Source organism: Mustela lutreola, chromosome 9, assembly GCF_030435805.1.
Source record: "Mustela lutreola isolate mMusLut2 chromosome 9, mMusLut2.pri, whole genome shotgun sequence".
Classification (NCBI taxonomy): domain Eukaryota; kingdom Metazoa; phylum Chordata; class Mammalia; order Carnivora; family Mustelidae; genus Mustela; species Mustela lutreola.
The window spans coordinates 79,789,318-79,806,487 of NC_081298.1; the positions used below are offsets into that span (position 1 = coordinate 79,789,318).

The 17,170-nt window shown below is 37.1% G+C and overlaps 1 protein-coding gene across 3 annotated transcripts in view; it reads right to left on the reverse strand.

Annotated features, from left to right (window-relative positions):
* Nucleotides 1–2,157: 2,157 nt before the first annotated feature.
* Nucleotides 2,158–17,170, reverse strand: part of EFEMP1 (EGF containing fibulin extracellular matrix protein 1) — a 61,263-nt gene continuing 46,250 nt past the window's right edge. For 2 of the 3 annotated variants that reach the window (XM_059187711.1, XM_059187712.1), the window contains exons 6-11: nt 15,849–15,968; nt 14,754–14,873; nt 13,521–13,640; nt 9,394–9,517; nt 9,114–9,309; nt 3,048–4,653 (exon numbers count right to left, since the gene is read on the reverse strand). In XM_059187711.1, the coding sequence (XP_059043694.1) occupies nt 4,492–4,653; nt 9,114–9,309; nt 9,394–9,517; nt 13,521–13,640; nt 14,754–14,873; nt 15,849–15,968 (842 nt within the window). In that variant the 3' untranslated portion in view covers nt 3,048–4,491. Of the gene's footprint in view, nt 2,481–3,047; nt 4,654–9,113; nt 9,310–9,393; nt 9,518–13,520; nt 13,641–14,753; nt 14,874–15,848; nt 15,969–17,170 lie in introns of those variants that run through there. The other variant, XM_059187714.1, reaches the window with a different exon arrangement.

Here is a 17,170-nt window from a genome sequence, read left to right on the forward strand (position 1 = left end):
CACAGTGTGAAGATCTATTTTGGGGAAGGCACTATGAATCTTCTCTTCTACCAATGTCCAGTGCTCCCAATAGTCACTGGACACAAGGAGTGCTCAGATGCTTTAAAAAATTTGGCAAATTGAGGTAACTTATCTGTCAATGCAGCCCAGGGGTAGGGATTAGTTACAGTTGTTAAAACTGGAAAAGCTCCTTCTTTCAATATCTCAGTTTAATGGATAAAGAAAGCTATTACAAGTGGTTAATGTTAGAACTGGTTCTTTTATAATATATCACACTCTTAAACGTTGGAAAGGATTACTATAGAAGTTGCTCAATAAATGTTTGCCTCTGAATAATCATGATTCTGGGATGTATTTGTCTTGTAATTCCCATCTATGAGAGCTGGTTTAAATCAGTGTTTCTCATTGAGAAGGGGAGGAGGGAGTCATGTGTAGTTCGAAAACAAAGCAGGTCTTTGTCTTACTGGTTTGTTTTGTTTTTAGTGAAGATGTTTACTTTATTTTGAATTTCAAATGACATTAAAAAGAGAACAGGAGATTTTTCTGTTTACTGAGGATTGGTGTACCTGTAAGGGAAATTATGTGTTAGCTTTCCAAATCTCTTTCCAGGATTTTGCTTCTGAGAATGAAAAATATATATTTTTTTCACTAGCTAGTTTTTTTTCTATTCTTTTTTTTTTAGTTAAAAATGTAACTAAAAATGGGTGATTTAGGTTGTGAAATTAGTGGATGAGTCATCTAAGAATCAGTTTCCTTTTTGTAGCTAAGACAAAAAGGAATTACAGGTGGGAAGAACATATCAGCTTATGTTCCTCAGCTGATGAATGTGAAACAGGGAAACTGAAGGACTCCATAAAAATCTGCTTTTTGCTTCTTTTCCTGGTTTTATTCATGCTAGGACCTGTATCCCCACTTTACACATGCCTTAGAATGCAAATAGTGTATGTCCTCCTTGTAAAGAATAAGGAGTTAACGATTCCTTTAGAATAGAGAACATCTAAAGAAGGACCAAAGCCATCATAATCATGTTCTAAACCACCATTGGAGCTAGACATCTTGACGCCATGACCCCTGCTTCCAAGGAATAACACCTAAGTCCTTGTCTTTGTTCTAACTGGTTTCTGGATGCCTAAGAGGACACATACACCAAACCAAAATCCTCAACAAAAACCTCCAACCCCAAGCAAAGACCAGACTCCCACCTTTCCTTTCTGAGTCTCCCAGACACTCCATCTGTATCCGCTCTCTCTGTGTTTTCAGTAAACTCTGCTCTCACTCCCTGCTGGCTCACTGCAAGGACCCTCTTGGCTTGTCCTATGGGACCCCATTCTGGCTCCTTGGACCTGGCCTGCCAGCATCAAAATGGTAAAATGTGGTATGTCTACACTATGGAATATTTTTTAGTCATAGAAAGGAATGAAGTACTGATACATGCTACAATATGGCTGAAACTTACAAATATCATGCTAAGTGAAAAAGCCACAAAAGGGTATCTCTTGTGTGACTCTATTTATATGAAGTGTCCAGAAAGACAAATTCAAAGACAGAAACTAGATTAGTGGTAACTCCTGCTACTTTGTGGGTTGGGGAATGAGACGTTACTGCTAATGAATATGGGGTGTATAATGGGTATGGGACTAGGTAGTGCTGATATTTGCATAACATCGTAATATACTAAAAGTCACTTAATTGTACACCTTTAAATGAATTGTATTGTGTACTTTACAATTAATAAGGGAATCACATCAGTGACATTTCATTGTATCAACCCTTCTGATCTGTCTATGATTTGTGAATAGGGCTAGGCTTTGGGATGAAAGTGCAGCCATTTTGCCTATAGTTAATGCTTTCTTTTAGTTTCTGTCCTTTTTATGATTTATTTATTTTAGAGAGGGAGGAAGGGCAGAGGGAGACAGTCTTAAACAGACTCTACCCTGAGCAGGGAGCCCAACATGGAATCAGTCTCACAACATGGGACTGAGATCATGACCTGAGCTGAAACCAAGAGTTGGATGCTTAACCGACTGCCCCAGGCAGGTGCCCCTGCAGTTAATGATTTCTGTATCTATCTTTCTATCTATCTATTAATTATTTTAATATTATTATAAAAATGCAGTTTAAAAATTCCTATATATTATAACATGTTTTATATCTTAATTACATAACACAGAAATAATTTATTTATTTATATATTCATATAACATATAATATCAAATATATTATTCCATAATATATAGGATATAATTATATAATAGTAATATGTAATTCTACAATATTATATGAATGTTTAGAAGTGGGGGTGGAGAGCCAGGGCTTATATATAAATATTTCAGAGAAATTTCTGTTTCTTCTTCTGTAATCCTTTGTAGAGTTATAGATAAGAAACTGTCTTCTTACTTAAAAGTGAAAGTTATTAGAGGTCTTAGACTTTCTTTTTAAACTATCTCCATTCCCATCACTGATTTGAGAACTGTGTCCATCTGTAGAAAAATCAATAGACTGATTAAAAACAGAGAAGTTTAGATCAAGCCTTAATTTATCTGGACTGCAAGTACTCATGTGGACGGAGTGACGGGAACGCCCTCACCAGCCCTGCTGTGTTGAGGCTGCTGTTCATTCTGCTTCTTTGTATGGCTCTTGGCCAGACCTGTTCTCTCATCTCCGTTTCTGTGCCCCTTTAACAAAAGCCCATCCCCTGTTCACATAAGAAGTTTGTGTTTTGTTTCTTGACTTCTTGGTGAACTGACTTTTTGACAACTACTGCACATTTAGTCAACACTTTGAGAAACACCTGTTTCAAGGCTGAGCTTGCCTGGGTGTCAGAGGTTACTCATATGTGTTTTGAAACCGGATATAAGAGAAAATTGGCTGCACCCTTCTTGTGGTATGATTTTAGCAGTCTTTCCTCCTCCCTTATCTCCTAGATTATCTATTAGAAAAAAACCAAATGGACGTTCTTGTTCTAGCAGTTATAATTAATTTTTTTCCCCAGACAAAATGATATTGATTACTGGTTACACTTAAAAAAACCTCCAAAGATAGAGTGATCCTCTAAAAGAATATTTATTTTTATTTAAAAATATGATACATCAAAGTGAAGCAGTTACACTTTAAACAAATAATACATAAAACCTTTCCTTTGAATTCAGAGGGAGGGCGGTTTGCTTTAGTTCACGGTCACTCTGGATGCTAAGAATAAGAACCATTCTCATTTTCTTCCTCTGTGAGCCTCACATATAAAGATGAGAATTTTAGTTATAAGTGAATCTCTAGAGTTTTAATTTTATTCAGAAGCTAAAGTTTCCTCAGTACAATACCTATTAATACCTATTCTTCATTTTGCTCTACATCTTGTGGAATACCTGAATTCAGGGATGTACTTACATTTACTGAGTGTTATACATTGAGCTTTTTGCCTCCCCGAATGTTGAAATCCTAACTTCCAAGGTGATAGCATTACAAGTTGAGGCCTTTGAGAGGTAATTAGGTCATAAGGGTGGAGCCCTCATCAATGAGATTAGTACTCTTACAAAACGGACTTGAAGAGAACCCTCTCACTCTCTTTCTAGCATGTAAATATACAAGTCTGCAACCTGGAGGACAGCTCTCATCAGAACATGACCATGCTGGAACTTTGATCTTAGACTTCCAGCCTCTAGGGTGGAAGAAAAAAATTTCTGTCATTTATGAGTCACCCTGTCTATAGTATTTTATTACAGCAGCTTGAACTGACAAATACATTGAATTTGCTTCTTCAGGTCAACTCCAATATAGTTTTAAAATGATTTGTTTTCTTATCCCTCTGTGATGTCTCAGTATAATAATTGTTCTATGGATAACTTATTCACTTTGGGAATTTTGCTTACTGTTTTGTTCACATTCACAATAAAAAATTTCTGACCAAATTTAAAATATTCAACAGAAACGAGCAAATATACAATAATTGTTTATTACTAAGTAAGTAATAAACAACTGTGTTTAGACTGATAATGAAAATAAAAACAACACAAATATGGTAGATCCTCATTTTCTAAAGAAATATATCTTTATTGACTTTTTCCATTTTCTTAAAAAGCAGTTAAAAAATTCATTCTTGAACTTGCATGCTGTTCAGTGTTACGATGGTTGCCTCCTTATGAGACTGTCAGTGGAGCTGTGCTAAGTTTCCTTACGCACCACAGAAGATAATCATTGCTTTGATCCACTTTGACAGAAAAGAATCCAAGTTTCATTGGCTAGGGTATGCTTAGCTCTCTTGACGAAGACCAGTTTAGTGGATTAATGTCTAATTTATATACAGTAATAAAGACAAACTTTGAATCTTTACAGATTAAATGCCCACTTTATACCATGGTGTAATTGTTTGAATTACTGGTGAGTGTACAGCATATAGATGTAGATGTACTAGATACGTCTATAAATAAAATAGTGCTTTATGGTAACAATATTCTTTGGCTGATTTAAATGCCTATAGTGGACTCTTTGAAAAGACTAAAATGAAAATGGCCCCACTATTATTGTCAATCTTAACACTGAGCTTGTGCGGAAGGTTCCTATACTGTTCACGGTTAGCATCTCCAGGTCCACGATATATTCTCTTGGTCCTGATAGCGACTTCACCAGCACAAGCATTGCACTTACAGGACTTGTTTGCTAAAATAAAAGAAAAAAGAGGGAGGGAGAGAATAATTTTTCTTGAACTGAAGTTTCTATTATTTAAGAGTATACCAAGCCCTATAAGAATTAGGGGAAGAATTTTGAGAGTAGGATAAAAGTCACTACTTAATTCCTTCTTGGTTTTGACCTTTCCTGGTTCTTCCCCCCTTGTCCACACATAGTCATTAGTTCCATGGTCCAGGGACCTGCTTTCTTGATAGTTCTGTGTTTTCTGTTCATCCCTCTCTGTTAATGTTTCTCTTCACTTTTATTGAGTAGTACCAGCCTTTATAAAGACTGTAGTTCAGGTGAAAATCTGATAATTTTTTTGAACAAGTAAAGAATGTTATTACCTTTCACTTCTTAGCATTATGCATTTGTTTACATTCTAGTAGCCAAAGAAATGTAAATATGTAAATAGTTAATTTCAATAGAACATAGCAAATGCTAAGATACATGAGGTTATGGAGGATATACATAAAGAAGACACACAAAGGTAAAAAATACAGGGAAAAAGAGGAGGAACCTTGAAGCACTGAGGGGAGACTTTTTAATGTCTGAGGAGAGTCACCAAATATAATTGGAAGTTTTATAAAGAAGTATGTTCAAGAGAAACTCATTCATTTTGATGAAGAATGTAATGGGTACTGGAGAGTAGGTAAATTGGAAGAGCAGGCAGGCAGGCAAGCAGATGTGTGAATCTGAATGCCAGAGGAAAGCAGGGGTACAGACAGTGGGTTAGGATTTAACAGTTAATGTCCAATGAGTGGACATTTAAACCAGGGGAGAAAATGTATGTGTGCTAAGACTGGAACTAGGAGAAGCCACTATTTAAGGAGTGGGCAGAGAAGAAGCCATTGAGGGAAGCTGAGAAGAAACAGATGATGAAGTGGGAAACAGATGAATGGCCAGCAGTATCCAAAAGAATAGTAAGGCTGAAGGAGACTGGAACTCAAAAATGCCCTCTGGAGGTGGCAGTATGGATGTCATTGGTGGCTTTTTTCAGAGCAACTTCAGTAGGATAATGGGAACAGAAGACTGAAGGGTGACTAGGAAGTAAGAATTCAAAGACTGTGTTTATAGGCTGTGTTTTAGGAAACCTCCCTTTAGGAAGGGAGAGGAGAGAGAGGGCAACATGTAGGGGGAGGCAAGTTGAATACGTAGGAGGTAGATGGGAGTTTGATGGAACAAAGTTCTAGAGGAGATGGAAGCAAGAATATAGGTGGTGAATTAGCCTTGATTGACAGAAGTAAAACCTCATCTTTGGAAAACTCAAGGGAGAAGGTAAGAAGGAGGACACATGAACCTAAATTTGTAGGGGATGAGTGGAAAGTTCAGGTAATTCATGTCTCTTGGCCTCAGCTGTTTCAGGAGAGTAGGAGGTGAGGCCACCTACTTAAAAGAAGGGTCCAAGCTGAAAGGATGTCCAGACTGAACTCACTTTCCTCTCTATACTGGTTCCTTCTTCCCTATCTTAATAAATGGCTCCGTAATCATTTACTGTTGCTCACAACAGAAACTTATGTTGCTTTGGTGCTATCTTGGTGCCTCCTCTTCCTCCACCTCACCATAGCCAATGATTCACCAAGTCATGTAGTTCTTCCTGTATCTTCATAAATCTCTCCACTGTTTTTGGACTCACTGCTACTGCTGTAGTACCCCATTCTCTTGAACTACTAACTGGTCTCTTCATTTCTATTCTTGTCCCACTCCAATCCAGGCTCTGCAGTGTAGCCAGGCATCATTTTTTAACATGATAATATGACAGCCATTCCTCTACCTGAAACCTTAATATGATCTTTCAGGTATTCTGTGATCTGCACCCTGCTCATCTCTCCAGGATCCTCTCAAGCGACTCCACAGGCAGTACTCAGGAGTTTCAGACCAACTGGACTGCTTTTTACTCCTTCCATTTGCTAGTCTTCAACTGCCGGTCTTCAGCTTAAGTCCACTTTTTCAGAGGTTCTGGACCGCTTCTATCTTCTTAGCAGTTGACTGGGTAGGCACTCATGAATACTTGCAACAACTGTAATATTCAGCATACTTGAGAGCACTTGCTCAGTGTCTTGGCCATGAGCTCCACTGGGACAGGGATTGGCTTGGTTTTATTCATTGTTTTATCTCTAGGACCCAGCATGGTGCTTGACCCTTGAAGGTAATAGTAATACTTTGAAGGCACTAGTTGAATTAATTCATTCATTTAAAAATATTTTTTGAACAACTGCTCTGTGCCAGGTATATTCCTTGGGATGAGTATAGAAGAGTGAATAGACAGTCTGCTCTCATTATACCCACACTGTAGACCATACAAGAAAATAGGCTCAATAAGGCATAGATCCTGGGTGGTACGGATGGGGAGAATGGTATTCTACCTTCAGTTTTATGTACTACTTCTTTACACTATATCCTCTTTTCTAAGGAGAAAGGTTTTCTCAGTATTCTCCTAAAAGGAATATAAATAAAATCCTATATTCTATAGATCCTTCAAAGATCATGCCCAGTATCATGACCATCAAGAAACATTCTTTAACTGTTCAGCCAACATTAATTCTTTGATATCTTGGACCATGGAATTAAACAAACACAAAATTACACCCCCCCCCATAGATGTAAACTTTTGCCACATGTAATATTTAAAGCTCTTTAAAGTAAGGAAATATATATTACATGCACCTGGCATGGGACTGAGCATACAGTAGGAGCTTAATTAAGGTCTGATTATTGATTTTAATGCATCAATGGATTTTCAGTAGAAAAATTTTGTAGGATTTAACCCAACTACTTCTTCAATTATGTGATAAGAAATAATCTTAAAATGACTTTTTATTTCAAATAACTTAATATTTAACTCTGGGATTAGCAAAATTGCCAAAGTTTTATATCATTCATGGAAAAAAAAAAGATTTTATGTGAGAAAAACACTGTGAGAATTTTTACTTGAAAATATCTAATCGATTAATGCACTGATAGGAATCATAAAACTTTTAAAAGTGCTATGTTTATTGCAAGGAAAATAAAATGCTGGAACTTTGCTTAACTGTTGATTATGCTAGTAATTTTATTTTCTTAAATAATAGCTAAAAGTTCAAAGTGGAAAACTTTTTAAAAAAGATTTTGAGATGAACCTCTTTTATTGCTATGGGTTACAAATAATGTTATTTGTTTGGGCTAGAATTATTAAACTGGCATTATGTGAACTGCATCAAATTCATTTAGAGTAAACTTCTTACAAATATCTAGTATACTTCAAATTTAAAGCATGAAATGTTAAAGAAGTTTATTCTTAGCTATTAGAAAAAAAGAACAGTAATAAATTTTGGGTTGGATTTTTCTCTTCAGAAGTTGGTCATGAGAAATTAATCATTTCTAATTTACTGGCAAAGAAGCAGAATCACATAATTCTGGAGTTGGAAGGGAACTTAATATATCAAAGAATGGGATAAACATGTAAACATTAAAAATCTGTAAACTTTACCACAAGGATGAATTTCCCAATTTATTTTTCATGTTCTTAAAATGAAATATTGACTTTAAAATTTGATTAAAAATGAAGAGTGCCCAAAGGAGTTTTGAGAAAATTATAACTTGATGAATAACATCCTTAGCGTGAAACAGTTACCGGAACCCTGCAAACTGCTTGGTGGGGTGCCATCATTTGCACATGAAGTGGTGAGCCCTATTTAAAATATGTCAGGATTTTCACCTAAAATGACCTTGCTTAGATGTTGCCTGGGGCCTGGAAGGCTGAGGCACTGGAGTCAGGGCTTGGAAGCCCTTAGAGGGATGAGGGGGTACAAGAGCCAGTTTAAAGGAAGAGAGGCAAGGGCAAGGGGAAGCAAAGATAACCATGAAGAAAGAAATGGCAGAATTGAGAGAAAGATTTCATATAGGCAATGAAAGAAACGGAAAACTCAAAGGTGACCTCACATTGTCTCCCTGGAAGTTTGCAAGAAGGCTGCAACTATTGGCATATTTGGCGCCGGGGGTTGGGGTCATTGCTCAGAGGCTTCTAGGATTCGGTTTTGTTGTGAATGTAAATCATCTTGCAGATGTAACAATAAGGAATTTATGGTTTTTGAAAAGCTCTCCAGGCATTATTTTTTTCTATGTACAATGAAAGAACTATCACTGATTTGCGGTATCTATTTGGAGTGTGTATGTATGTGTGTAGGCTTGTGTTCTACTGGTCACACACAACTCCATTAGAGCCTTCAACTTGATATCTGAGTGACTTTAGAGAAGCTACTAAATATGTGTCTCACTGTTCTGCAAAAATGGAGAAGAAGTATCAGTATCTATCTAACAGTGTTACCAGGAGGATCCAGTGAGATAATGCACACAGGAAGATCTTACACAAACTCCTTAAATGTTAGCTTTCCTTCCAAGTGAATATTGCCAAACCACAGCAAACTTGCACCTGTCCCAACAGCTACGGCTGCCCTCAGGGTACTACTCACTCTTAGGTAGAACTCTCCATTTTCATTTCCAGATTTAATCCGAAAAGTATTGATGGTGTTGGCATAAATGGTCGTGGCCTGTATCTGGAAGATGTCTGATGGCACAGACCTATCCGATCGGATGCTCATGTACTTGTAGACTATAGACTGGGGAAGTTCTCGGCACACCGCACTTGAGACTGGGCAAACACATCGGCTACGGAGAAAAACAAAAGTATTTCCCAGTTTAGTGTGGTAAGGTCAGAAGCTTCTCACTTTCAAAAGCTCTGATTTTTCTTACTTCTCTGATGTTAGAACGTAGGGATCTTGACAAGGATTTCGCGGGTAACAACGGAAGCCACCATGGTAATTCCAACACATTTCATCTTCCCGACATTCATTTGTGGTCTCACACTCGTTTATGTCTGTAAACACATAAGATTAAAGAATTTACTGATGTGAGAAAATTGTATAATACTTCGCAGCTTCACTTCTTGTGCTGTGCTTCCCTTGGGCCGTGTAATCTAGTCCCAGAGCATCAAGTCTCCACCCGCATGCCTTGCTTACCAAAAGCACACCTCTAGGCTCTACCTTTCTGGGAAGCTCCTGAGTCAGTCAAATGCCCTCTCCTTTGGTTTTGCTTGCTGCTTTGCCAGTGAGAAGGCCCTCCCCACCCTAATGATAAAAATCTCATCTAACCAGCACACTTCAAGGCCAAATTGAGAAGCCTCTTCCTTCCTCAGCCTTCTAACCCTCCAGGCAGAATTTATTCTAATCATTCAGTGCACTTATCCATCTCTTATTTAAGTCCATTTTATCTTAAAATTAACAATTGCCATATCTATATTCTTAACTAAATTATAATCTCCCAAGGGCAAGAATTGTTGTCTTTCACTTTTATATAAGGTCTATCAATGGCTAATGTCTGGCTTTTGAATTCAACAGTTGAACAACAGGTGCTTGATAAAAAGATCATAAAATGATACATATACACAAATCTGCTCGGAATGACTCAGCTACATCTGTCCTCAATTAAATGCAACTAACTCAGGTCCTACTCAGTCTCACGTCTAAAAGCACATTAAACTTTGCCCAGATCCCCCATACAACCTGAATCTGTCTGGATCTGTTGCACCTTGGGTGGCATAGCTATTTAGAGACAGTGTGGAAGAAGGTGAATTAAAGAAGGGGCTGTGGTGAGAGGCAAGCCAGGAAAAGGCAGTGCGAGTAAGCCAGAAAGGGAGAGAGTCCCAGAAAAAGAGGGCTGTGAGAAGGCCAGGCTGGATACAGACTGGTTTGGGACTTGGGAATTAGGAGCCTCCAGATGACATCTGAGAGAACACTTCCACTATTATATTTACTATAAATATTATAGCCATTATATTTACTATTACAACAGCAACAATGAAAACTATATTAATATTCACATTCCTGGCTATGTCTACCTCCCTTTACATTTGAATAATGATTTAAATTTTATCCATTATAAGGCTTTTCTGAATCTTTCTGCTTCAGTTAACCAGACACTTTCGTTCATTTATTTACTCATTTCATAAGTGATTTACCCAATCCCTGCTGCAAGCCAGGAAAGGGCTAGCTGCTGGGGTTAAATCTGTTTTTCCTATCAGAATTCTCATACCCCATGTTCTTTTTGGAGGGGCCTTTATTGCTTTCTTCTTTACATTACTGAAATCTGCATGTTTGTCTTAACCTTCTCATTAGCTTATAAACCCCTTTAGGGCAGGACTATGGTATCCATCTTTACATCCCCTGACCACCGAGCACTAATGCACTCAGGGGCACCTGGCTTTTAAGAAATATGAAATGAACTAAGTTGCTCTTCACACAAATCATGTAGACATAGGTGAGAGAGATATTATCTCTACTTGACATGGAGGAAAAACAAATAAGGGTTAAGTAAGTGGCTCAAGTTCAAACAGGTAGTAACAGGCATCTTTCCACTGTAAGGTAGTACATCTTCTAAATGAAAATAATTCCATGCCTTTTCTTCAGAGGAAAAAAAAAATTCTTTTAGTTTCCAAACTGGCCAAAGCTATCTGGAACCTAAGAGGAGACTGGAAAATTTCCAAGAGTTTCCAAGGGTCAGTTATACAAAGTGTCTTCTTTTGGACTGGCTATGGCTAAAGAAAGAATTTAGATCCCTTAGAAGAAAGCATAATTGACTTGTCCTTTCAATATTCTTGACTTCTCTGAAAAAATAAAGATGCTGTTAGCTACAAGTTAAACTAAGACTGGTTTGTGACATAGAGACCAGGAATGGCAAAGGCAAAATAATTTCATTCATTACTTCCATTAATTTAGAGCCTGGCATAATTAATACCTTAATCCTTCTGGAATGTTTTTCAGGAATTATCAATAGTATTAAAATATTTTATAAATGTGCATCTGTGTGCATGTATATTCTCTGTCTCTGTTTCTCTGTCTCCTTCTCTGTGCACCCCTTCCACCCAAACACACAGAGTTTTCATTTTTGCAAGGTTGTGGAAATGAGCACAGTTATTTCATCCTCAAACTAAGCCTTTTGGTTTTACTTTAGTCTATGAATGAGTTTGGGAAGAGATAATTTTAGTGGAGAAAACCAATTGCTTTGTACCTTAAAAGAATGTTAAGTCTCTCTCATAAAAATGTTTTGGCTTAACTAAACATTCTGGAGCTGCATAGCTTCAAGATATGACACTCATGAATCCCTTATTTGCAATTCCAGTGCATTTTACTCCTTTAATTGTAACGGATATGTTTCCATACACATAGAGTAGGCAGGTAAGATTCTACTGTATGTTAATTTACTTCTGTCTTTTGCAGAGTACCAAATCCACTAATGATCAGAAACACAGAGACATTTATTTGAAGGACTCCAGGGAAATGGGTTAAGATATCCCATTGGCTAATATTTTCCTCCATGTAATATTCATTTTAAAGGTTTCAGTCTCAAAAATAAAATCACTGGAATGCAATGTTTTTCTATTAGAGACTCTAATTAGCATTAGAGTCTCTAGGACCCTGGAAAGGGGTATAAAGGTGTTCATTGTGCAATGAACGGCATTCTGATTATGCTCATACTTAGTGGTTGGAGTCTAGTTGAATGATCATATGCATACTATAAAATCCCAGGTCCTGGGTGTTTCTCTGAGTTAATATTCTCCTGTAAAATTATAGACTGAGAATCCCTAGTGTCTCCTTTCCTTGATTTTTTTTCCTTTCTTAAAGGATTTTACTACCATTGTTATGTCTTTTCTCAGTTCTGATTAAAGGGGACTTTCTAGGGCAGATTTGCTACTAATCACTTGTGTTGCTAAGTAAGTTTTATGAAAACACCTTGGATTATAAGGCTTTATAGTTTACAAATAATTTTTATGTATGTTATCTCATTTCATGCTCACAACTCCCTTTTCCAAATGAGAAAGCTGAGGCTTAGAGATGTTTGATAATTTGTTCAAGATTATACAGCTAGAAGGTGGTACAGCTAGGACTCAAAAAAAATTTTTCTGTCTTCAAGTTCAGTCATTTTCCCCACTCTTTCACTGCTTTATGTAAATGTAAGTGTCTATTCTAGCTTTTCTAGGATGAACTATACTTTTGATTTTATCTGAGCAGAATTTTCCCTGTTAAAAAAATTTGAAACTACATGTAGCATTGAGGTATGTAGGAATGAAGACCACCTGAATGTTTATTTTAAAACTGGACCCTAGGATATTAGCTATTTTTGGATCAATAGTTTTTTGGTGAAGAATTTATGCACATTTAAATATACATGAGGCTGATTTTCTCAGCACCTAAATTATAATCTTGGTGTTTTAGAGGGTATGAGACTGGTTTGAGGCTTGTCTAACCCACATATTAATTTTATTCTCTAGACTCAAACTCATGGTGAAATATTTTAATAATTTTAATCTTTTTGGTCAGGTGATTAGAAGATGTGTATGATAGAGATTATGTAGGCTATATAGAAGAGGTATCAATATTTTATTAAAATTTTTTGTACCTTAAGAAAGAAAAACAATTACTTTAAGTTTTAAGAAGTCAGTGTTGAGGTGCCTGGTGGCTCAGTTGGTTAAGCGACCGCCTTTGGCTTGGGTCATGATCCTGGAGTCCTGGGATTGAGTCCTGCATAGGGCTCCCTGCTCCGCAGGAAGTCTGCTTCTTCCTCTGACCGTCCCCCTTCTCATGCTTGCGCATGCGTACTCTCTCTCAAGTAAATACATAAATAAATCTTTTAAAAAGTCAGTGTTAACTGAATAATTCCCTTTTTATGAGATGTGCATATTGTAATATGAACAAAAGAAAAAGAGCTCAGATTTTATTCAAGAGAGAAAAAGTGAGAGTCTATGGTAGAGAATCTTAAAAGTTTCTCCCTGCTTTTACTGGTTAAAAATGAACACTTAACAGATATGAAAACAATAAACTCACCCTGACAGGTTCTACTTCTCACCACTTGGTATCCCTGGGGGCACATACATGAGAATTTCCCAGGTTCATTGACACACTGATACTGACACAGGTAGCTTGAGGTTCTGCATTCATCAATGTCTATTGAATCAGACAAGAGCAGGGACACAGAGTTGAAAAACTTCCAGGTCACTACTTTGGTAATAATTTTAAAGATAAAGTAAGACGGTAAAAATACTGCAAACTCAAAAACAAATATAATACTTTGTAAGATGCTTGAGGGAAAATTCTATAATATCAGCTCATTTCCTCTAGAACTTCACCACACAAAGAGTTTTTTTACCATCAGTTTTAGTCAATCATTGATGAATGTTTGGCAAATCTTGGACCTAACCATACCAACTGAGCAGACTGAATGAATTGGGAATTAAGGGGAAGAATGCTTTGTATTTCTCAATTGGTGATATCCTTGTAGTTTGCTCAGATGTGCAGAGGCAGCTGTCCAGAGCCAGTCCCTTTTGGTTTTGAGTATAGTGGCATGATATGAGGCCTCCCTGGGTGGGGTATGACCTTCGTGGCCCCAAGTAAAGCTGGGAGGAAGTCAGAGACCTCAAGTGTCAATGGCATCCCCCTCAGGATGTCTTATGCCTTCTGAATTGCACAGTGGAACATGCATGGGCAATGGACTCTGAAGGTCATCCTTCCAATTAAATGGCCCTCTTTTTACTCATGTGAAAAGTGAAACCGAGGCAACTTAAGAAATATGTCCAAGTCACACAGTGGCAGGAGGAAGACTAGAGGACAGGCCTCTTGGTTCATATTCTAACGTTTTTGACATGTGATTACCTCTCTTCAAATTTAAATGTGCATACCAGCCACCTGGGATTCTTGTTAAATGCAGCATCTGACTCAGTAGGTCTGGTCTGGGGCCTGACATCTGTATTTCTCCCAAGTAGAGACAAGGAGGTGTCAGTGCCGCTGGCCATCAGATTACTTTGAGAAACAAGACACTGGAACACCCCATCTAATTATTAGACTCATCCTACATCTAATACTTCAGTTATTTTGTTCCTTCTCCTTTCTCTTTATAACATGCTAAAAAGGCAATTTTATAATTGAACTTAATTATCTGGATTTTAAAATAGAATTTCCATGGTGAAAAATTTGTTTTCATAAACAGGTACAAAATTGGATAAAGCAACAGCAATTATACAGATTGAACTGTTATTACAAATTATTTGGAAAATATTTTACCTTCACAGTTAAGCCTGTCACTGCTCAGCTCATATCCTTGATTGCACTGACAGATGAATGAGCCGAGAATGTTGTAGCATTGCTGAGCACATTGATTGCTAGCATCACATTCATTTATATCTGAAAGGAAACATTATATACATTTATATATCTATGTCTTAAAACATATCCTTGCTTTTTTGTACTTATGTCATTATTGATAAGTGAATGATTCCTGGGTTGGATTCTTTGCCCTGCGGAAGCTCACTGGAGAATATCCACTCAGGTTTCATATTTGTTGGAATAACTTTAAACGTCTGTCATGTACTTCTTTTAGAAATACCAGAATATTTATTTCTGGGAATGACAGTTAGTTTTGTGTTTGATGAATCTTTCCAAAAGAATTTAATGATTCTAATAAATATACATTCCAGTATCTATTTTCTTTTTATTGTTGTTCAGATGCAAAGTGCCAAGTCTATAAATAATTGATAGAAGACATTCATATTGATACAGTCTCTCAGCATGCTGTGGTGAAGATTTATCTCTGCTATTTATTACTTTTTAAATGGGTTCTGTTAAATTCCATTACAATTATAACATAAGCCGTTGAGACCCATACAGAGTTTTGCAATGCTCTAAGGCACTGAAAATATTGTGAAAAGGCATTTTTCCTGCACTAGATTCTTTCCATGTCATGCCAATCCTAAAACTGTGTGCTATGACACTGCATTCTGAAAGGGGAGAAGCAGCATGTAAAAATCAGATGCACTTTCAGTGAAAATTTATGTACTTGGACTTACAATAACCCATCGGCACCTTCAGCATTTATATCACACACTGTTGACTAATTAGTGTGTGTATATCAATTGATCTGTAGTTTTTTTATATCTTTGATACACCCACAGAGGATAACTAACACCAAGGTTAACAAAGTTTTCCATTCATATCTTGATGTGTTTTAAGAAACAGATTGGTTATTGTCTTTTCAGCTTAACGTAGGGAAGATAATGCCAGTTCACTCAAGAGCACAGAAAACTGGAAATATTGCAACATGCCCTGATGTTTGTTCTGAAGACAGAAATCAGTCACTATGGCAGTTTCCCCAAATCTTACCTACGCAGGTATAGTTGTTTGCGGCCAACTGAAATCCAGGACTGCACTGGCAATAAAATGATCCTGGTGTGTTCACGCATCTTTGGTGGCAATATGGAGGGATGGTGCATTCATCTATGTCTAGGTTATCAGGCACACAAAGAGAATCACGTTATTGACTATCCACAGCTGTTAGTTCTTTAGTTCTCACTGGAACATTATCTAGAAAACCTAGCTGGAGAAAAATCTCATTTTCAAGGTAATTCTTTCCCTCTCTTTCTAAATTAGGATTTGCTTTTAAAAAATATACTTTTGGTTTGCATTCTGCAGTTGAGTGAGATGTTAAAAACAAAGACTTCATAAAACTGGTTGAGTGGGTTGAGATTTAAAGACAGAAAAACAATGAAGACTATTTCACACACATGTGTGTGTATATATATATATATATATATGAATATGTATGTCAGTTTGGGGATCTAAAAGATTATCTGTAATTACGGAAGGGAAAAAGGACTATGGAAGAATCAACGGATGTAGCATAAAACTAAGAGAAAGGAGGCGTGGCCTGTCGCTCAGCTGGTGATGTTGGCCAAGTAATATAAACATTTGGCTTCTTGGTTTTTTTTTTTTTTTGTAAAATGTGGATAGTAATGCTTGCTATGTGTATCTTACGACATTTCTGTGAGAACCAAATGAAAGAACACTGTGGAAGGAGGAGGATGCTGAACACATTACCTCTTGAGAGTGCCCTCTGACACTCTGGTGAAATGTTCCAGGCTGTGTTCTTCTCAGATAAATATTTCCAGCTATAAAATGGTCAGTTGAGAATGTGTGGAGTAGGATCAACATCTTAGAAGCATAATAAAATTTCATTAACTCTATACTTTGTGACAACTCTAACATGGCGTGTGTAACTTAAAATAACAATCATGCATCTACAAAGTAAGACAGCAGGGACACTACCTTATGGTAAAAAAACGAAAACAAAACAATTCTTGATGCTGAGTCCCTCTGACTGAAACTATGCTCAAGTGGCCTCAGGGTAACCTGGGATGACTCTTTGTTCTGGCACTTACTAGCATGGTCTTAACCTCTCAGAGCTTCCATTTCCTCTTCTGTAAGTGGTAACCCAACAGTGTGGTAGACTTTTGGGGAGGATAACATGAAATTATATAGACAAACTTCCTCGTAAAAAACAGGTAAAAATAAATGGCAGCTATTATTAATAGACTGCCAAATATATTTGATTTCACTTCAATATTGAAATAAAACGTAATGACATTGGCATGGTTTTCCACCTCATTTATTGAGGTGTCTGCTCAGAAGTCATCTCAGGGAGGCCA